The sequence below is a fragment of the Urocitellus parryii genome, chromosome 9 (assembly GCF_045843805.1).
Source record: "Urocitellus parryii isolate mUroPar1 chromosome 9, mUroPar1.hap1, whole genome shotgun sequence".
NCBI classification, from domain to species: domain Eukaryota; kingdom Metazoa; phylum Chordata; class Mammalia; order Rodentia; family Sciuridae; genus Urocitellus; species Urocitellus parryii.
In genome coordinates this window covers 15300072-15323489 of record NC_135539.1, presented here as the reverse complement: position 1 = coordinate 15323489, position 23418 = coordinate 15300072, and the positions used below count along the sequence as shown (strand labels likewise).

Below are 23418 nucleotides of genomic sequence, written 5' to 3'. Positions count from 1 at the left end.
CGCGGACCTACAGTGAAACGCGATTGGGCAAGGTTGCTGCCGCTCGGCCAGCAGCCCGCTCGCGATTGGTCAAGAAGCCGCCGGGGGTTTGAATCGCATCCCCGGTCGGGGAGGGTTCTGCCAAAGTGCCACGTTGGGCCGGGCTGCGGCGTGAGGAGCCGGCTCTGGGCGCCAACCCGGGCGCTCGCGCCGGGGCGCCGGCCGTTGGGGCCGTTGGGTGGCGTGAGGGGAGTCGGGAAGCGGTGGACGGCGAGCTCTGCGGGCCGCCGCGGCGGCGGTCAGCGAGTAGCTGTGGTGAGGCGGCGCGGCGGAGCCTGGGCGGAGGCGCGTCCCGCCCGAGGGCGGCTCTGGCTGAGGGCGGCGGGACCGGGGAACAGCCCGGGGCAGCGGCTGAGGCGGGACGGCGGCGGCGGGGGACGCTGCCCCTGGAATCCCCGGCAGAGATGCTGGCGGAGAACCTGGTGGAGGAGTTTGAGATGAAAGAGGACGAGCCGTGGTACGACCACCGGGACCTGCAGCAAGGTGAGGGCGAGGTCGCCCCGCGGGTGGGCGAGAGGCCCGGCGGGGAGCGGGCGGGGACTGCTGGTGCGAAACTGTTAGAAAGTTGCCTTCGCTCGCAGTCGGGGATGCCGACGCCGGGAAGGTACCGCTCTCACCTGGCGGCGGGGCCCGCCCATCTCGCCCGCTGGAAGCGTCTGCGCCGGGCCCACGGCCCTGCTAATGCGCAGCTCTAATAAAGATCGCCGGGGCGCGTTGAGTGAGAAATCCACGCCAGGCACTGCTTGGAACGCTTTCCGTGGATTAACCGATTTAATCCTCGCCGCATTCCTCCGAGGCGGAGAGGGGTGAACCAGCGTGCCCCCTCTAGCTGGCAGAGCCAAGGAAGCCGCCCCTTAGGCTGCCGACCCCGCCGCCGCCTCCTCTGAGAATCCTAACAGCGCCCTTAATGGCCAGCACTGAGTGGGAGCTGCCGCAGGTGGCGGCGGTAGAATTGCTGTACGGCAGGCGCTCTGCCAAGCCCTTGGCACACCTACTGTCCTTTTAATCCGCATCTTCACTCTGAGTACCCTTTGTTATTCCATTTCCAGACGAGGAAAGCGGAGGCTGAAGGGTTAAGGGGCTTTCCTGAAGCCAAAGATGGAAACAGGTGTTTTTAAACCCACAAACTCAGAATGGGGAATCATAGTTCGTGTTCAAACCCTCTCTTCTCCTGGCCATCCCCGTTTCCAGCTTTTTCAGTTATTACCGTGTTTTTTTTTTTTTGTTTTAATTGCTTTATGTGTAGTTCAGCAGATGCCAGATGTGCACGTGGATTTCTTGTTGTTGGTATCTCCAGAGGACAGTCTTAGAGCAGACCTCGATTTGGAGCCAGATTTTTTTTTTTTTGGCATATTAATAACAGAAGTTTGCAGTTGGAGAACATTTTTGATGTGTCAGACACTCATAGGCCGTTTACACAGATGCTCATTTAATCCTCCTTACAACACTAGATGCTGTTAGGAGATTCTAATACTAGTTAACTGGTAGAAGTAGATAGTGTTGGGGGAGCTAGAGTTTCACTTCAAATTCCAGAGCAAACGTTCTTAACCACTATACTGAATAATCCTCACGATTTTTTTTTCATGCATCTTCTGTTTGTGCAGTTCTATGTAAACAATTATGTCATCTCTAAGCTTTCAGTGAAAACATCTCATTTACTTGCATATTAAATTATTATGATGCTTGTTCATGCTACCATTGATAGACTTGAAAAAACCCAAGTACCTTTTTAGGGAAAAGATGATTTCTTAAATTAACATTCAGTGACTTAAAGTGGTTCACCATTATGCTTATATAGTCTAGCTATTAGCAGTTGCAACACAATATTTGCCATCATTTTCTGTATGCCCCAAAGACAAATTCATCATATATTTCAACGACTGTAGTTTTGGTTTGCCCCATAAGGATTGATGGCCTACTTTGATACTTTAAGATTAATGAGGCAACTTCATGCAATTGCAATAGTTCCCTGTAATAAATCAAGCAGTTTGTATAATCAAAGCTAGATATTTTTTTTTCCTGTGTATAAGAAGCATACATAATTTTTAAGGATAGGCTTTTTTTTTTTTTTTTAATCTCCCACAATTAGCTGGTAGTTAGCTCATCATAATAGAAGCTTGATTGTAATATTGGCTGACTAAACTAAAGCACTCATACAGGATTACTGTTTTCATGACTCTCTTCCATTAAGGTGCTTTAATCCACACTGCACTCTCCTTTGAGGGAGGTTATCAGAAACAACCAGTTACTGTTTCAATCAACTAAGAAGCAAGTACACAAGTACAACACATTGGGCTTCCATGTGGAATTCTCCTTAATCTCTGATCAAAATAAAGCTTTAAATTTAACAAGCCTTAAAGAACCTCTGAACCTCAACTGCTGATTTGCATTTGGAATTTGTTCTGCACTTTTCAAAAGATTTTTACATCCATTATCACAATGGTATTTTGACATGACACTCAACTAAATGGGGTAGGAATAGAAGATGGGAAATTCCAACAATCAAAACTTGTGAATATGGCCTATGAAAGAATGAATACTGCAGTGTGGATAAAAGGATATCTTTCCCCCACTGAACTTTTTATGTGATGCATAGAATCAAACCCAGGGCCTTACTTGTGCTAAGAAATGTTCTGCTCAGTTAACCCCCAGCTAGAACTGAATTTCTAACAGATTTCAAATCTTGTTCATTTCTCAAAAATTTATTTTCTGTTCTATGTCAGATATTAATCTAGGCACTGGGGCCAATGGTGCCTAGATAGGTAGACAGGATTCCTAATCTCATGAAGTTGATGTTCTTTCTAAGAATCTATAGAAGCCTGTTGATGCTGCCTCGTGCTGTGTGCCCACTATGGTGCCTGGCACATTATAGGTCATCAATAGATGTTTGTTACTGAGTAAAGTTTGGGAACAACTCTGTCCCGTGATACAAATCAATTAAGCAGGTCTAATGGGATCTTATCTGTAGACATCTGTTTTTTATAATCCTGTTAACTTAGGCTTATTTGGAGTGGCTTAAAACAATGTTTAAAGGTCCTGTTCTCAAAGCCTTAACCATTACTAAATTTTTTACCTTTAGCAATGGAAGCCATTACCTAATAGATTGAGTCCTCCTTGTATCAAAGTTTTCTAGAGCATTTTTATTTAAATTAAAACTGCAGAAAAATTCTAAACTCAGTAGACTCTTGTCTCCTGTTCATACCTTATTAGAAACATGTAAAGCTGAGTATAGGGAAAAGGAGAAACCCCTTTGCTTTCAAAACACTTGGATAGAGAGACTAGTTTTTGTCAGAGGGCCGGGTTGGCACAGTGGGAATACTGACAATAATCTCTGTGGGTCTGATCTTTTCTGGGACAGCAGGAACCTTCTGTGTGGGTAATGATGGTGTTTTCTTTGAAATGGGCCCCTGTGAACCAGGTGGAAAGACATCAGAGACTGATTTTTCATTTAGACCAACTGCCATTATAATTGTCCTTTGGTGAAGCTCTGCAAGTTAGAATGAGGATTAGGTTTCTAGTATGTAGATCAGCAAATGACATCTTAGTTTAAAGGAATCCAAAAATTTCTTTTCAAGATGAGTAACATCTTCCTTATGTGCACCTAATTTGCTGAATCACAGTTTGGAGGGTCATTAAAACTGGCACCATCATTTCTCTTGATGTTTATATTCAGGTTTTTGTGTTCCCAATTATAGTAACGTTGGCAACAGGAGTTAAACAGAAGCGTCACCAAGTGACGCATTTGACTTTGTAATGGGAAAAGCTTTCAGCCCTAATGTTATTGAATTACTGCTACAGACTACAGCTAACCTGGGAATATGTTGTTCCCCGGTTTTTTTTTTTGTTTTTTTTTTTTTTTAAGAAACTAAAATAAAGCTGGGCACTGTGGCACATTCCTGTAATCCCAGCCACTCAAGGCTGAGGCTGGAGGAGCACAAGTTCAAGGCCAGCCTCAGAAAGTTAGCAAGCCCTGTATCAAAATTTTTTAAAAAATCAAAAGGACTGGGGATGTAGCTCAGTGGTAAAGGGCCTCTGGATTCAACCCCCAGTATGGAAACAGAGAGAAAGAAAGAAACTTAAGTAAAATGGGGAAATATACTAATAGTGGGACTTAAAATATTTCAAAATTCTGGAAGAAAGGTCTTTTTACCCCTCCCCCCCCAAAAAAAAAAAAGAAAGAAAGATTCACTCAGCTGCTTGTGCTAATTTTTTCTCAAGACTCAGAGCTGAGTGAATATCTATTTACAGCTAACAGTTTACACCACTAAGATAGAATATTACCTGCAAAATCTGATTAGTAAAAGAATATCAAACATATGAAGGTATTGATAGTGTTGCAATTCTCAAGCATGCCATAAATCTGATATTTTTAGTGTCTGCCTAAGCCAGGCCAGTTCAATAGGATTTAGAAAAGAGAATGAAAATCCTCATCATAAAATAGAAATGAACAGGTGTGCAAGGCTTTGAAACTATATTGTTCCTTGTGTGTGTGTGTGTGTGTGTGTGTGTGTTGTGCATGCCTTAATTAAAAATATAAATAAAGGACATTCCATATTCTCCTATTCCCTCTACTAGTTATTTAGAAAACCTTGGGCTTATTGCCAGCTTTTGGCTCCTTTTGGTTATGGAAGCCAGATGCTACACAACAGGAAACAAACTTTTTTTAAAGACCAGAAAAAAAAAACAAAACCCTCCAACGTCTTTAAACTAACAGATGAAGTAATGCCCTATTATACAGTGTGACTTCACAGATGCTTTTCTTTAGTTGAGACTTGCTAGAATTCTAAACATCCTATGAAATATTTAGGAGACTTTGAGACTTCAGGTTACTAAACCAGTTGGGTGTATTGTTTAACTGAAAATAAGGATCGAGATAAGGACAAGTCTCAAATTCTTTTTTTGTTTGTTATTTACTAAAGAGTACTTGGCCTCTGATTCTGTGATGGAGGGAAGATGTCCTTAGCTGCTATTAAGTAACATAAGCAGTTTCATAATTGAATGAAAAGTGGCTGATGCAGATCTCAATTGATTTGGAAGAGGTTTTTTTCAGCTCGGTTTTTGATTGCTAGTTAAGAACATTCTTGGTGAGTCTCTGATCCTTCCCAGTGAGAAATTATCACTTTTCAACAGGCCAGAAGGAAAGACTTAAATAATGCTTAGGTAATGCTTTGATGCTTTGTCTTAATATATTGTGATGGTTTCTTTGTGGGTCTATGTATACACATTGCGAACTCTGAGCATAGAATAATTATTTCATCCTCAGCCATACGTGGTTCTTTTGCATTTCATGGTAATAAGATACTAACTTGCCTGGGGCTGTATATGCTTTTCACTAGCAGAGAGGGCAATAAATATCCAAATTGTTGAACTCTAGTGTCTCATTGCCATCTGTGAAAACAAGTAAACAAGACTAAGTCCCTCAACTAGGGAAATTTGTATCATCCATCCATCCATCCATCCATCTGCCTATGTATCTATAGTTTTAGCTGTAGTTGGACACAATACCTTTATTTTATTTTTATGTGGTGTTGAGGATCAAACCTTGTGCCCTGTGCTTGCTAGGTTAGCACTCTACCGCTGAACCACAACCCTAGCCCCTGTATCATCTATCTTAAAGGAAATGTGTAGCTCCCTTTCATTAGCCTTAAAATTGTGCAGATGTGGATGATAGAGAATCTTGATGAGAGGAAATTAGAACCTGTTGACTGAGTAACTTCTGTCTTACCTGTGACTTACTGTATGGATTTATTTGATCACGTCATTTAAGAGCTTTGTGCTTCAGGGTGTCTCATCTTAAAAACTGGGTGACATGCCTTGTAAAGATAAAAAGTTTAGTGGTACATGCCTGTGATGCCAGCAGCTCAGGAGGCTGAGGCAGGAGGAGCACAAGTTCAAAGCTAGTCTCAGTAATTTAGTGAGACCTTTTCTCAAAAGGAAAAATAAATCAGGCTGGGGATGTGGCCTGGAGGTTAAATGCCCCTGGGTTCAATCCCTGGTACAAAAACAAAACAACTAGATATACACATGTACACATTTTGATATAATTGAAATGACTTTCCATCATACCTAGAATAAGATTCAAAATTTCTCTACCATGGCCTATAAAATCCTATCTGATCTGATTTCTGCCTTGTTTCTCCCACTCCATCTCTCATGTTCTTCCATCAGCTTCCCCCTACTGGCTGCTTGGCCAAGTGTTTTCTTAGCTCTTGCATGGTGACTTCTTCATCTTTCAAGCTGTAGCTGTTTCCTCGGAGAGATCCATCTTGTGACCTCCTGCTCTAAATTGTCTCTTTGTCCAGCTCAGCAACTTAGCAAAGCCCTAAGCAATTTAGTAAGACCCTGTCTCAAAATAAAAAATAAAAAGGACTGGGGATGTAGCTCAGTGGTTAAGGACTTCTGGGTTCAATCCCCAGTACCCCCACCCTCTGCAATAAATCAATAAGGCCTTTGTTATAACCAAATTGAGGGGTTATCTCTCTTATACTCCATATCACATTGGTCAACAAATCCTGATAGCTTTACTTTTAAAACGTGTCAGAACCTTGCTCCTTCTTCCCATCTCCATCTCTCCTACCTAGTGCAGGTCACCATCATCTCTCATACAGTTGATTGCTTCATTTTTCTGTCACTATGCTTCTACCTTTGTCCCTTTTGTTTACACAGCAGCCAGAGTGATCTTGTCATACCTCTGCTGGGTTCCATCACATTTGAGGTAATAGCCAAATCTTGACCTCCCTAGTAAGGTCCTATGCAAGTGAGCCAACCTTCGGGCCTCTCTGATTTGACTCCCCACCTTCTACACACATTCTGTTCAGCCTCCTTGGCTTCCTTAATATCTCCAATCAGCCTTCCTCCCAGGGTCTTTGCCCTTGTTTGCCTCTGCCTGGAATGTTGTTCATCTAGATAGATCTGTGTAGGTCATTTATTCAGTTCCTTCATATCTTGATTGGAATGTCACCCTTGTCATGTTTTTAAAATTCAACAACTTATCTACAATCCTCCTGTAACCCTTCCTTGCTTTATATGTTCTCTTTAGCACTTATTCTCTTTATTATATATTTTATGACATTTTTTACCTATTGGGAAAAATAAGGATATAAGCTCCATGAGGGTAGGGAATTTTTTCATCTGAGTTCCTAGTAGCCCTAGTGCCTAGAATGTATTGTCTGATGTTATTGAATGTCAGTATGTATGTATGAATGGTATTTATCACAAGTTTGTAAATTTAATAATTTTTTGCTGTCTACCTTCCCCCATTAATCTGGGAATGTCAACAAAAAGCAGGAACTTCATCCATTTTATGCACTTTTCTAGAGCCAGAGTTTTAATAGTGCCTAGCAACAAAAGCACTGATTTGTAAATCATTGGATACTAATTGGTAATATTTTGCCTGTGTATTATAGCACAGTTTGTAAAGTACTTCCTTACTTCATTTGATTTTTCACAATCTTATCTTGACAAAAGAGTCATTGCTTTAATAACTCTGAAGAAAATTATATGTAGTGACTGATAAAGTCACCATCTTAAAGTGTTCTGGTAAAGTGTAGTCAGAATTGGACCTCAGACCTTCCTACTCAGAGTTCAGTACATTTTCCACTATATCAAAGGAGACTGGCCATAAAATTTACTATGCAGATAAGTATTTCAGTTACCTATGTTAAAAATGGTGTCTTTTTTTATTACTAAGTTTTAATTTCTGGGGTTATGTATAATATAAACAAATCCTATCTTATGTACATATATGCCTAAGAAAAAATACAGTTGGAAATTAAGCTTAAAGAAATATATGGTTATATGCTAAATGGAAGTATGAATCAAAAAATATCTTGCTGCTTGCTTAGCTGGTTTGCACAACTTGGAGAAGGACATGAAAGAAGTAGAGAGACAGACCTGGGGCAATTTTCTCACTGATACTGTATTTTTCTTTTTTACTTAATTTTTAGTCCCACTAGGAGTCCAGGATATATAACAAATTTTATTTACAGCAGCCAGATTCATTAGAATTTAGAAATCACTGAAAGATCTGTCTGTATGTTGACTCAAGGGTCCATTCAAAAAAGTAGACTGTCAGTCTATTTCACTTGCAAATAATTATAATTTTAGAAGTCACAATGCAGAGAATCATCCCCAAATTAATAACTACATCTCCATAAAGTAGATTGCTATTTTTCATGTCATCTAAGTAATTCAAGTATGTGATAGTACTTCACTGACTAAAGATCCCAGTTCAAGTAATTTTAAGTAGAACTTGGTTTTCTTTGGGCCATTCTATGTTGATCTGACTTGTATGTATTGGTTCATTCTTATTTTAAGGACTGGTTTATATAAAATGTTGGTTCATTCTTATTTTAAGGACTGGTTTATATAAAATGTTGAAGTGAGTTCATTTGTATTTCTGTGATTTATTTGTTGTGCTAGATCTCCAACTTGCTGCTGAGCTTGGGAAGACATTACTGGATCGGAACACAGAGTTGGAGGATTCTCTTCAGCAGATGTACACAACCAATCAGGAGCAGTTACAGGAAATTGAGGTAATGTCCTCAGTGGGAGAATTGCATTTTGATGTGTAGCAATCACATACTCCTACGCTAATGCTTGCAATTAGAAGTACAATATTCTAAGGTAGATTCTTTTTTGAGAATTAAAACCATCAGAAAGGTGGAGACTTGATTTCTACTTTCTTTAGGTTTTCCCAGTACATAAGTATGTGATTTTCATCTTGCTGTACACTTAGTGAAGTGAACCCAAAATTTACTAATATGTAAAGCAAAAAAAAAAAAATATGTAAGTCTTTGTGTAATTGGGAGAGGATGTCTGTTGGTTATATTACAAACACACTGCTTTCTGATTTAACTTATTAAGTTCCAAGCTTTCAATAGGTACCCATTATCAAGCTTAAGAGAGAAAACTATCCATACTGTTGGAAGTTCCCTATATACCCACTCTTTGGTGGCCTCTCACTTCCTCCAAACACCATTCCAAATTTGGATTTAGGTGTTCAAAAATTATAGTACCTGATTTCATAATGTATCAAAGAATCATAAAGTATATGTTTCTTTCTCCTTGCTGTTATCTTGATTTTACTTATATTTTTGGATTTCATTAAAATATTACTTTTTGCCTAATTTAAACTTAAGATGAAAGATGCTAGACTAAGGCTTTAAAATGGAAGGTGCTATGACCTTATAAATGTTCCCATTAAAGAAGCCTAGTTATATGTAGGCCACTTGACTATAAAGAAGATAATTGTTGCTATTAACCCAATAATTGCCCCATCAGAACAACTTTCTTCATACCCCAAACTTCCACCTACCCCCCAAAAAGCTTCACACTTAAATTCAATTATAACTCATTTCCCTCAGCTTGGTACAGTAGACCCAGAACTCTTGAGTCTATCAGTAGCAAGATATAAAAGACTCCATAATAGTGACACAGTTCATTATAATTAGTACTTTCTAGCTCCAATTATAATTCTAGGGAAGGATAATTTGTAAAGATTTTTGAACTTGCCCCGCACCATTTTTAGCATATCCTACATTAAAAACAGAACAGCCAGGTGCAGTGGCACATACCTGTAATCCGGCAGCTCTGGAGGCTGAGGCAGGAGAACTGAGAGTTCAAAGCCAGCCTCAGCAAAAGCGAGGCACTAAGCAACTCAGTGAGACCCTGTCTCTAAATAAAATACAAAATAGGACTGGGGATGTGGCTCAGTGGTTGAGTGCCCCTAAGTTCAATCCCTGGTACCAAAAATAAATAAATAAATAAGAACATAAAATATGCTGTACCCTAAATTGAATTTAACAACTTATAGTTTGTCAGAAACCTAAAGATACAGGAAAACTAGGTATTTTAAAACTGTTAAACTAGCCAAGTGTTACATGTAGTCAAGGAAATCTTTTCCTGTTCTGTTTTTTTTTTTTTTTTTTAATGTGGTGCTGAGGAACCCAGTGCCTCAAGCATGCCAGGCAAGTGCATTAAACCTTGTCTTTCAACTCTTTGAAAGATTTCCTGGAGCAACGTAGACTGTTATACACTGTGAGATACATTTATTTGTACTTGGATAGAAACATAGTCTCAATATATTGTGTTAATGTCTCCTATGAACATATCAATGAAATTCTAAAACTGATACTTATTTTAACATATCTCCCAAGGATAGATGAAAGAAGTCCAGATATTTGTGTAATTGGGAGAGGATGCCTATTGGTTATATTACAAACACATTGCTTTGTGATTTAACTCATTAAGTTACAAGCTTTCAATTCTGTGAATATTTCAGTAAAATTGACAGGTACATTAAAATAAGTTGGAAATCATAACCTAGAGTTTACATATATTATATTAATAGTATATATAATATATAACTGTTATGTATTATATACTTTATATGAGCTTTTATAGGTGTTCTGCCTCTGGGGCCATTGGAGAAAATAGATTAAGTTGTCTTTCTACCTTTTCTGTGGTATTGAGGATTAGACAGTTAAGACAGATTGTTTACATTCTGACAGAATCCAAAGATCTTTGAGATTCTTCAAATCTTCCATCTAATGTCATTCATAAAATGTTTCAAAGCATAATGGAAATGAAGTATACAGTTCAGATTTTAATGATAAATATATAATTAAATATTCAAACAAATTTAGTTTAGAAACACTTTGATGAGACAAAACAGGATGTGGTCCACTGGTTCATAACTTTAAGCATTGAAGAATTTGGTGTTCTTTATCCAAAACTGGTTTGGGCTAAGAACAGTTACTTTCGTAGAGTTCTTCACTGCTATTATGGCTGGCTGGCTTTTCTTTTCTTTTTTCTTTCTTTCTTTAAATCTCTTCATAAAAATAAATAGGGATGGGACAAAACAGGGAAATGAGATGGGAGCAGTACTGACAAAGCCCACTTGTCAGGAGGGACTCCCATAGTCTGTGTTTCTGCCTGCTTATGCATATCTAAGCCCAGAAGACTTACGTACAGATCACAAGTAGACTTCTGAGAGGGTTCTCTCTAGTAACCTAAAACAAAGGATGTAAAAGTAGCCAGTCAGCCAAAGAGCCTGATTCCCTACTTAAATGTGACCCCTGCATTATGTACCTCTTTTCATTGCAACCTTCAGGAAACCCTCTTTAAATATTTTATAAGGACTTTTCCTTAATTTAAACTTCATCAATTTTTTTTCTCTTTGCTTAAAACTTTTTAGTAGAATATACAGACAGAAAAAGAACACAAATCCTAAGTATAGTTTGATAAATTTTCATAAGATTGGGGCTAGGAAAAAAAAAAAAAGAAAAAAAAATAAAAGATTGGGGCTAGGGTTGTGGCTCAGTGGTAGAGTGCCTGCCTCACACATGTGAGGCATGGGGTTCCATCCTCAGCACCACATAAAAATGAATAAACAAAATAAAGAAGAAAACAAATTTTTTTCATAAGGTAAACAGCCAGCATCCAGATGAGGAGAGCATTATCAGCCTGTCCAGGCACCACCCTACCAGCAGTATCCTAACACTGACATCCTAGATAAGTTTAGCATGTTTTTGAACTTTTACAGAAATGGAATCACTTGTACGAGTGGTAAACTAACCTTTTATTTTACTTACTTGGTGCTGGGATTGAACATAAGGCCTGATGCCATAATCATACATTCTACCACTGAGCTACATTCCTAATCCTAAACTAACTTTTTAGAATGTACTGGTATTTCCTCATTAATAAATGATAATTATTTAAATTTAGAGTAGTATAGTTGAAAACCAAAAAGTCAGCTCTTATATCCCACCACCTAGAAAAATTTAAATTGAGACAAATGGTCCAGAAACAAACTAGTCAGAGTGAATAAAGAGTTGTCAGTGCATAACTGATGAAAATACTACATAAAATCCGAAACTCAGCCTGGCACAATGGTGTATGCCTGTAATCCCAGCAGCTCAGGAGGCTGAGGCAGGAGGATTTTGAGTTCAAAGCCAACCTTAGCAAGACCCTGTCTCTAAATAAAATATTTTAAAAGACTGGAGATGTGACTCAGTGGTTAAGCCACACTGGATTCAATCCCTGAAGTAAGTAAGTAAATAAATAAATATTGAATGAAATCCCAAATTCTTGATTTATTATGACAGTAGATAAATGACTGGGAAACTGCCAAAGGCTGTTTTGTAATACTACCACAAATATTCATGCAAAACCTATTTGTGACTTTCAAATAATTCTTATAAAAAGTGATCAGTATTTTTGATAGGTGTAGCTTAAAAAGCTGTTGAAAGAAATAGTTCCATTGGCTTCAGAGAAGTCTGGAACCTGTCATTTTTATTCAGTGCTAATTTCTATTTTTTTTTAAGAGTCTAGAGCAATGGTTTTTTTGTTTTGTTTTGTTTTTAAATGGGAGAGAGAAGCTGTGGAGAGTAGTAGGATCTGACACAATCTTTGCTACCATCACACAAGCCTTCTATGGAATTTTAAAGCATTTTGTGCTTTTTTTTTTTTTAATCAGTATTCTACTGTATTTTATGCTTATTTCTTGACTTATTTTATCCCCCCTCCCATTTCTCTTTGCAACAATAAAAACATTGCTGTGTTTATTCATGGTCTTTCACACATAGTAGGTAACCGATAAATACTTGTAGAAATTTAATAGATAAACTGTCTATAGTGCTGGGATTATAACTCAGTGGTAGAGCGCTCGCCTAGCACTGGTGAGGCACTGGGTTCGATCCTCAGCACCACATATAAATAAAATAAAGGTATAAAAAACACCATTAACACATTTTTTTATATTTATTTTTTAGTTGTAGTTGAACACAATACCTTTATTTGTTTTTATGTGGTGCTGAGGATCGAACCCAGGGCCTCGTGCTTGCTAGGCAAGCGCACTATCACTGAGCCACAACACCAGCCCAAACGTTAACACATTTTTAAAAAAAGTTTATAAGGCTCTTTGAATAATTAGGAGAATTGTTTATTTAAATAAGAGATTTTTTTATTTACTTATGCATGCTGGGGATTAAATCCAGGGCCTCACTCACACTAGGCAAGCACTGTACCATCAAGCTATACCCCAGCTGCCTACCTCTGGAGATTGTAAAAGAGGTGGAAGGAGCTCTGGCCTGGATGTTAGGAGATTGAGGTGTACACCTCAATTTTATTTGCAGATAGCTAGAGAATTTAGCCAGGTAAATTGCTTCTCAGATCTGTTTACTCCATTGTGGAATGTGATAATAATGTTTATACTACATTGATACGTAGTTGTTCTAAGGGGATGAGTTTATGCAAGTGATATATTTTAGACAATGCAAGTTATGCATAGTTTCTTTATACCCATGTACTAAGAATTTTTATAATGAAAGAATCTTAATTCTGAAAAAAAATAAATCCTCTTGAATTACTGGAGAGATCTTTAAAGCAAGCCAAGCTTTTAATAGAATTATAGGTGACTTTGATTTTTACAGTCATGCCCTCCCCACCCCAAATTTCCTACAGGGAAAATATATTAATCAGAGGAAAGAGGCTTTTCAAAGGTAATAGGAAATATTTTTTCGTTATTATGGAAAATAATTTTGATGCTAAATTCAGAGGATTTGGGCTGTAATCCTTCATTTAAGGATAATCCCAAAACTGCTGGAAAGCCAAATTTCCATTTTGTTTCATTCCATGTGTGTTTTTAGTTTGGTTGTGTGTGTCTACCTTGGCAGTCCAGGTTAGGGTTTTGCAATTGCAAAGAGGTGTTAAATAATCCTGCTGGCCTTTCTTTTCTATTGGCTTACCTCAAATAATAAAAGTGGCTTGTTTTATAGCCTTTGTGCAGGACAAGAACCTTGTACTCACGATTGGGGTGACTTTCTGTGCAAAGTCCTAGGCAGTGAGATAACCCAAGGCACTTAAACTTTAATATTCTGGCTGTCAATTGTCATTTTTACCTGCATTTCTGCTGCCCTGTGTCCTCCTTTCTCCACTGTTTTGCTTAAAATGTCTTTTCTTCTGCTATTTAGTATGGAAGTCAAATTCATTTGAGACTGAGTCAGAGATCCTGAATTAAGAAAATCAGATCATCAGAAGCATGTCTGTACCTTGAAGGAATGGTAGGAAATAAGCAAATTAATTTCCTCCCAGATTCGGGCGGGGGGGAACTAATAAAATAATAAACACTAATAAAATCAACACTAATTTAGAGACCAGACCTGAAAGCAGGGCATCTGACTCCATAAAATTAAGAGTTGATGTTTGACTTACAACAGGATTTCTTTAGAGATCAAATAATTTTTAAGTTGCTTGACCAAATTAGTCAGACTCTTTGTAACATATAACTGAATACTGGAGAAGTGAAAGGCTTTTCTGATTAAGTTTGATGTGTAACATAAGATTAAACTACTGCATCTAAACAAACTCCTTTGCCATTCTTTATCCTCAAACCCAAGTCCTCTGAGACTAAAATATCACAAGTTCTTAATGATGTCCTTGTGTCTTTATCGTGCTTTTTATATCAAATAAGGGGGGCTTTCGATGGTTTTTTTTTTTTAATAGCTGCTTTGTACTTATTTGTACTTATTTGCATATTGACTTGGTAAGATGAGTCTGTGACTTGGGACCCATGGAGTGGGTGGTAGAATTGTAAATGTCTCCCCTTAGGTTACTGATAGATATTGTTGCCTTGGGAATAAGCAGAGAAATAATCTGGAAACGGGGGAGGAGGAGAGAATTAGTGACTAATAGGCTCTTTTCCCAAGAGGGCTAAAACCAAAGCCCATCTCAAAATCTTTCAATTAAGACTGAAATGTCATGAGAGATTTGAGAGGTTGTGAATAGAAGTCTAGAAATTGCCATTTTGCTAACATTTTTTAGTCACAACTCTGTGTAAGGAATGGACTGGACAGATATACAAGAACCTTTCCTTCTTAGAAAGAAGGCGACATTAGTGAGTAAACAGTTCATCTAATTGTTGGTGTGTTGTTTTGAGGGACTCACGAGGAGTACTGCTTTAGGCAAGGCAGCCCAAAAGTCTTCTATAAAGATCTTATGTTTGAAATGAGACCTTAGGAATAACAGAAGTTTTTAAGCTTTTAGTGTGTGCCCCGAAATCCTCTTAACTTCCTTAAGCAATTAAGATTTCTACCATTATTACAGTGTGATATGAAAATACCTGTGATTTCTGTTGGTGATGAAGTCACAAATACCCCCAGTCCTATTAGTGTTTTGTTGCCTCCATTCATATTCGCAGGAAATGCTCAATTTCAATTAGGAATTAGCAAAGTATCTTGTCTTCCCCATCTGTGTTCACAAACCCCTCTTTTATTTGTGGACCCAGACTACTACTACTCCCTGATAGAGGAGCGTGTCCCCTGGGAGAGAGGAGGTTAGGGTAAAGGCCCTAAAGGAGGGAAGAGCTTGCCTTACTGTGGGGCAACTCTTGAAGTTTAATAAAAGCACCCTGAGTGTGAAAGAAAGAATCAATAGCTAAATCAAGCAAATGAAGCTGGAAAAACTGCTTAAGAAAATGTTGCAATTTGATAGACATTAAGTAATTGGTTTTCCTCCTTGGGAATTGTGGTTATGCTAAAATCTAAAGTTTTTTCTCTCAGAAATATAATACTGCCTTGGATTTACTTTAAAATGATCAAGGTTGAAGAGAGTAGAGATGTTATAAGACTATTGGTAATTGATGATTATGGGTATGTGGGAATTTATTAAACAATTCTGCATTTATGTGTATTTGGAGCTATAATAAAAAGTTTTAAAATGTAATAGGTAAGATTAGCCATCTGTAGAAAAGTTAAGGGGCACTCAAAGTAACTAGTTTGTAATTTCAGGGAATTAATGATTATAAGAACACATCAAAAAAAATTTTTAAAGAATACTGTAATGACAACTGGGATTGTGGCTTAGTGGTAGAGTGCTCACCTAGCACATGCAAGGTGCTGGGTTCGATTCTCAGCACCACATAAAAAATAAATAAAGGTATTGTGTCCAGCTACAACTAAAAATGTATTTTTAAAAATGCTGTAATGATATAGCTAAAACATATCTTAATGTGAATAACTGCAAGCAAGCTAAGTCCTAAGAAGGAAAATGGTAAGTATTAAGGTTACAAGTCAAAGTTGGGACCAGCGATGTAACTCAGTGGTAGAGTGCTTGCTGAGCATATGTGAGGTCCTGGGATCCATCCCCATCACCATGTCTCTGCACGTAATTAAATCTTTCTGGTGAATCTTAGCATATGTAAAGTGTGAAAACTTTAAAGAAAGATGACACTGGCTAGCTGCCTCTTATTGAGCAATTTTACCATATGCCAGAAACCGTGCTGGACTCTACAAATATTAATCTTTATGTACATTCATATAGTAGTATATTTGGAGGAGGAAAAATAATCTTTCCTGGACTCCTGAGTTCTTTGTTGGAACAGACCCCTGCAACAAAAGACGGATTAACAAAAGAAAAACAACAGAGTTACTAACATGCATATATATATATATCTTATTTAGCATATTAACAAAGAACAATAAATTTTTAGAGAGGCAACTGGATGAAAAAGACTCCAAGGGCAGCAGTTTATGGGAAGGCAAATAAATAATGGACAACGGCTGACAAAGCTTGTTAATGTAGACTCCTCTGGTGCTGATCTGGCCCATGAGAGTTTAAAGTTGTGTTTAGTGGTTAACCTTTGTTCTGCCTGGTAGGGAGGGAAGGTGGGGATACCCTTTGTTTAAATCTATGTCCTGCTTTTAGGCAGATACAGGAAGGGCAGAGAACTTTCCTGCATCATCTTCTTAATTGCCTTCAGCCCAATAGTCCTTATACCAAAGAGGCATATTGTGGTGTGACAGACACATCCTGGTCTCTCCAAATATATATTTAATCTTATAGCCTTATGAGGTAGTGATAAGGAAACCTCAGAAAAATCAAGTTAACCATTTATAAATGGCAAAGCTGGGCTTCATTTCCAGATCTGACTCAAACCTGGCTCTTAGCGACGTACCACTGCCTTCAATCAGACACTCTGATCCTGTGCCCACTAAGAGACTTCGGTTCATGAATTGGCTTTTCACATGCCATTTATGTGTTCTACATAGAGTATGTAATTGTTCCAGTCATTGGTAGGATTAGCTCCTATTGTAATTTAATAAATTATTGTCTGATTATACATTAACCTTTTTAAAGATTGTGAATCCAGGCAAATAATACGTGAGGCTTTATACTCCATATAAAGTAGCTTACAGAATTTCTACAGCTTTGTATGTATATAATTGATATACACACATATAAAATATGCCTGTGAACATATATATTCCTGTAATTCTGAACATTTTTCCCACTCCAGTTTTCCTCAGGGATTGCATACATATCCTATCAATGACAGGAACCTCCAATGATGTTGCTAACAAGAGAGTAGAATTAAGGACCCAGGGGCTGGGGTTGTGGCTCGGCAGTAGAGTGCTCATCTACCAAAGTACAAGGTCCTGGGTTCAATCCTTGGCACCACATAAAAATAAATAAATAACCGTATTGTGTCCAACTACAACTAAAAAATAAATATTTAATAATAAAAAAAAAGAATTAAGGACCCAGTTCTACAGTTCTGAAAAAGCATCCCCTATGAGAATTTGAGGTTGATTTTTCAAGGGATCAAAAGAAACTGGTGGGGTTTGAGGCAATAAAGAACACAGATTTTTCATAGACACTGTGCTGCGTGGGCACTTAACCTCATTTAATCCTCTCATTCTACACTAATAGATTCACAAACCCTCATTATCAGTTCTGAACCCAAAAGACCTGTGAACCTAGATTTTTTTTTAAAGAGAGAATTTTTAAAAAATATTTATTAGTTTTCGGTGGACACAACATCTTCATTTTATTTTTATGTGGTGCTGAGGATCGAACCCAGCGCCCTGCACATGCCAGGCATGCGCGCTACTGCTTGAGCCACACCCCCAGCCCCGAACCTAGATTTTTCACTTAAGTTTGCAGCAAGTTCATTGGCAGCAGGTCTTGATCTTAACTGATCCAAGGTTGTTCACAGTCTTTGTACTTTTTGATGCAGAAGTATTAATGCTTGATTCCATGGTCCTGCTCAGCCTCACAGGGGTACTGCTGAAGTGTAATGCATGCACACCATGTTGTTTTTCTAAAATGCAAAGAATATGCCAAAACACTTTTGGCTCTAAGAGTTTCAGATGAGAAAGCCAAAGTTAAAGAGAGGCTGCGTGGTAGCTCAACACATTGCTCAGTTATTTAACTAGATTTGAGAAGAGACCATAGATGCTTTTTCCAACACTGTTAAGAGTCCATTGAAAATCATTTAGCCCTGTTCTTTGAAAGAAGTCTACTTACTGGCCCTGCAGGTACTTGAAGAGTTCTATAAAATGCCTCAAGAAGATTATGATTCCCTTTGTTGTCATAACCTGGCCATTTAGAAAGAAGTCTTAGCAGGACCAAAACAATCTGGTCAGTTTCACAAACAAGGAGGATGACAGTGAGAACACTCAATAGAATTAAAAATAATGGTGGTCATTGAAGCATAATTAAACTAAAATTTTCTGGTTAAATTAATGTATTTTCCATTACTTTTTGCCCAGAATGCCTCACTCAGAAAAAAAATTGATTTTTTTAAGAGAGAATCATCTAATATCCTACACATTAGGCTTTCTTTTTTCTTTTAAGCATGGTATTTTTGTTTGAACTTGGATCTTGCTTTCCAAGCTTTTTCTTCTGAGGGATTATCATATCTCACTATGTTTTCCTTTGGAATATTAATTTTATGCATGTTATGTGCTTTGTAAAATTAGACCAACCTCATGATACATAGGAATACTGGTAGGCATTGAGGGAGTTCAGCATATGAAGGATGCTCTGTGTTTGTTTTTTATTAAGTCAGGTAGGTTTTTTGTTGTATTTTGTTTTTTTGTAGTGCTGGTGTTTAGAACCCAGGGCCTTATTACACTTGCCAAACAAGCACTCTACCTCTGAGCTATAGCCCCTAAAAACTTCAGTTTGGGGGGGATTTAAAGATTATGGTATAATACAAATTATACACTTGTCTTTGTCTCTGGTTCCTGGCATATAGTTCTTAAAACCCTTGAAATTTTTGGAGTAGTATGGTAGGCACTGACCAGAGAAACCAACCACGTGATTAGGGGGTTAGAACTATCAGCCCACTCCTCAGCCTCTGAGTCAGGCACCAGTGGCCATTAATTGAGTTGGTCATGCCTGTGACATGAAGCTTTTTGATAAAACTGAAACAAAGCTACAGGAGCTATTGGGTTGGAAAGCACGTGGATGTGCCAGGAGGGTGCTGAGCCCAGAGATAAAGCGCTGCACCAGTCCTCACCCCATACTAATTGGTTTGAGAGAAACAGAGAATTGGGGTTGAAACCCTCCCAGTGTTATATCTGCTTGTGTCATCTTGTTGCAATTATCTTCTCTTACAGTATCTGACCAAGCAGGTGGAGCTTCTACGGCAAATGAATGAACAGCATGCAAAAGTTTACGAACAATTAGATATCACAGCAAGGGAACTGGAAGAAACAAATCAAAAGCTAGTTGCTGAAAGCAAGGCCTCACAACAAAAAATTCTGAGGTAAACTTTCTAAAATCTATAGAGGAAACTCCATAGAGGAGTCATTTTGTCTAAGTTGGAGTAGACATAGCTGTAGAGGGTTTGGGTCAATGTGGGTAAAGTTTAATTTTAATTCTTTTGGGAGAATGAAGATTAACTGTAAGTCCTTTCCAATTAGAAAAGCCCAGTTTGCGTGGCTAAAATCTCTCCACTGCTTTTGTCCTTAATATAATATGACAAGGAGTGATTGGCTTCTATGTGTTCCTCGCAGCCTGACTGAAACAATTGAATGTCTACAAACCAACATCGATCACCTCCAGAGCCAAGTGGAGGAGCTAAAGTCATCTAGCCAAGGGAGAAGACAGGGGAAATGTGACCAGGAGAAATCTGCACCCAGCTTCTCCTGTCTGAAGGAACTATATGACCTCCGCCAGTAAGAACCTACTTTTCTGTGGATTTATAAGTTGAAACATCCATGTCATTGACACATCCTGGATTCCAGTAGTTTAAAAAGTACCATTTTTGGGGGAATGGCACTTGGCTATTAAACTACCAGTGGTTTGAACAAAACCATTTAAACATACAAATATGAATTCTTGGGTACTAGTAATTTTATGAAAACTCATTTTGGAAAGTCTCAGGAGCATTTATTTTATTGCCTTTAATGTGTTAAATCTTCATGTAAGATTAGAAATACTTCTGATAGAGTACAGATTTTTGAGTTGTATTTTGCCTTAAAGTGAAGGAAAAACATGGGAATTTCAGCAAAACAAAAATTCAGGAGAATATTTTTTTTTTTGCCTGAAGAAATGCCTTTTATAATTTAGAGTTATGAGTTTAAATCTTTAAGAACTATTTATTCAACACCTGATATGCAGCAAATGCTTTGCCATACATGAGGAATGTGTGGTGCCTTTGTGAGCTTTCATTTTAGTGGAGAGGCAGTCCTGCTATAATTACACAAATAAATACAGTTCCAAGTTGCCCAGGACAGAACAGGAGAGAGACCATTGTTCATTTGGTGGTGGTTCTCCTTGACTGTCCACCAGATCACCTGTGGAATTTTTTCAAAGTGAAAATAACCAACATTCCCTCAGACCTAAATTAGAGTTTCCAAGTGAAGGTAAAAAGCTGGTTAAAAGTCATAATAGCAGTGGCTCTTAACCTTGCCTGAATGTTATGAATTGCTGGAGAGCTTTTAAAACTAACCCTCCAGGTCCAGGTAGCAACCGGCAAGATCAGAATAGATGGGGTGTGGGAGGCAGATGTCAGCTGTGTAGGTGATTTGCTCTACAGCCAAAGGCATGAACCCCCCTGGGCTGTTATATTTCCTAGGAAGGCAGCTGTCATGCTGCTGGTCTTTGGGAATGAATGTTCTGAAGTGTACTTTAAGCCAGGCGTGGTGGCACACATCTGTAGTCCTAGAGGCTCAGGAGGCTGAGGCAGGAGGATTGCAAGTTCAAAGCCAGCCTCAGCAAAAGCAAGGCACTAAGCAACTCAGTGAGACCTTGTCTCTAAATAAAATACAAAATAGGGCTAGGGGTGTGGCTCAGTAGTCAAGTGCCCCTGACTTGAATCCCCAGTGCCCATCCCCCAAAAAAGGAAAATATAGTACTTTCAAAACGAAAAATAGTCACAAAAATTGTTTGCTTTCATGTGTTTATTTCCCAGCCTCACAACTTCACTTGAACCTCTACTCTGATTTGAAATAAACTGAATATCAATCATTATCTCCACTAAAGATTTAGTTCAAGGGCTAGGGTTGTGGCTCAGTGATAGAGCACTTACCTCATATGTGTGAGGCACTGGGTTTAATTCTCAGCACCACATATAAATACATAATAAAGGTCCATTAATAACTTAGATTTAGTTAAAAAACACCCAGTCTCTTCCTTTGCACGCTTGGTTGACCTGTGTGCTGTATTCCTTCACCATTTCTCCCCTAGACACTTTGTTTATGACCATGTGTTTGCTGAGAAGATCACTTCCTTGCAAAGTCAGCAAAGCCCTGAAGAGGAAGAAAACGAGCACTTGAAAAAGACAGTGACAATGTTGCAGGCCCAGCTGAGTCTAGAGCGGCAGAAGCGGATGACCATGGAGGAGGAGTACGGGCTCGTGCTGAAGGAGAACAATGAACTGGAACAGCAGCTGGGGGCCACGGATGCCTACCGGGCGCGGGCGCTGGAGTTGGAGGCTGAGGTGGCAGAGATGCGGCAGATGCTGCAGGCTGAGCATCCTTTTGTGAATGGGGTTGAGAAGCTGGTGCCAGACTCTCTGTTTGTTTCATTCAAAGAGCCCAGCCAGACCCTGCTGGAGGAGTTGTTCCTGACTGTGCCAGAGGCACATAGAAAGCCTCTCAAGCGCAGCTGCAGTGAGACGGTCCTTAGCAGCTTGGCAGGGGGTGACATTGTGAAGGGCCACGAGGAGACCTGCATCAGGAGGGCCAAGGCTGTGAAGCAGCGAGGCATCTCCCTTCTGCATGAAGTGGACACTCAATACAGTGCTCTGAAGGTGAAGTATGAAGACCTGCTGAAGAAGTGCCAGCAGGAACAGGACTCTCTGTCCCACAAGGCTGTGCAGACCTCCAGGGCTTTGGCCAAGGACCTGATGGGTGTGAACACCCAGTCTGAATCCAGTGCCAGCAGCTGGGAACCTGCCTCTGTTACCCCAGAGCCCATCAGTTCTCCCAGTACCACGGCACCACCAGAATACAAAGCACTGTTTAAGGAGATCTTTAATTGCATTGAGAAAAGCAAGCAGGAAATAGATGCACAGAGAACAAAATACCGCTCTCTCACTCCTTATTCCTAAATGAGTCTCCAGCTCTACTACTGACTTACCTGTGTCTTTACCAGCCCTCTCCCATTCAGACTTCAGAGCCTGATGTTGCTCATGATATATGCTTCATTGCTTTGCTTATGTAGCAAATTCAGACAGTGAGAAAACTGTTGTCATTTCTACAATTCAGTTCCTTTTAAGTGTTGTAGGAAATCCCATGATAAATTGGCCTCTGGGCTGGCACACTCATTAGGCTGCAATTCCTAGAAACACCTTAGAGCCAGTTGAGGGACATCCATGCTCCTGGAGAAATTGGCTTGGAGTTACTGTAGTGGGGGAAAAGGGCAGGGTTGGAACAAAGCTAAGCAATTCCTATTGCCTCCTTGCTCAACTTCTCAAAACTTTGTAGAAGTCAGGGTTGCCAAACCGAAATATCTTTTGCAAACACTGTTGGATACTGTGAATTCATTTTGGAAGAATGTTCAAGAGAAAGTGGGAGTCTAATCCAGAATAAATGACATTAACAATTCCAAGCCCTCAAGTTTTGTTATACCCACCAATTGAATTGTGACTGACAGATAATCCTAATATATCCAAATCCATCTGAATACCAAATTCAAATGGCAAGCTTTGGTTTGATCAAAGCTTATTAGTATATGTCCTAGAGGGCTTTCCACCCTCTTTATTCAAATGTTTTACTCAAAGCTACAGCCTTGAGGATAGGTGACTGTGTAAATCTTTTATTCCTTTCCCAAATTTAAGCTAAAGGAGAAAGATCAAATCCCTTCCGCCCCCAGATGTGGTCTGGCTGGCCAGCTTGCCTGCTAGAGCCACTCATGCTCAGTTCTTCGAATTCCTGTAAATGGTTTTGACTTGCTGCAGGATTTCCCACCTGCTACTTTACTAAGCAGTGTTGATGTTCTAACTGTGGAAATACACTTACTCTCATTTGCATACTTTTAATTTAAAACTATTTAAGAGAACCGAGGTTCTGATTATTGTATATATTTTTCTAAAAGCCAAATAAAGCTACCTGTGAAAATGATCTACTGCTTATTTTAAGACAG

At 39.0% G+C, this 23418-nt stretch overlaps 1 protein-coding gene across 2 annotated transcripts; it reads left to right on the top strand.

Annotated features, from left to right (window-relative positions):
* The first annotated feature begins 152 nt into the window (after positions 1-152).
* On the top strand, positions 153-23374 carry Cdr2 (cerebellar degeneration related protein 2). Of its 2 annotated transcripts, none has more exons than XM_026392133.2 (5): positions 153-522; positions 8461-8573; positions 19446-19594; positions 19845-20006; positions 21520-23374. In XM_026392133.2, exons 1-5 carry the CDS (start codon positions 444-446, stop codon positions 22382-22384), a joined length of 1368 nt encoding a protein of 455 aa, XP_026247918.1. In that variant the 5' UTR covers positions 153-443; the 3' UTR covers positions 22385-23374. The 2 variants fall into 2 exon arrangements, with proteins under 2 accessions (XP_026247918.1, XP_026247919.1); XM_026392134.2 differs by lacking the exon at positions 153-522 and adding an exon at positions 14016-14105 and having other exon boundaries at positions 8521-8573.
* The last annotated feature ends 44 nt before the right edge of the window (positions 23375-23418 follow it).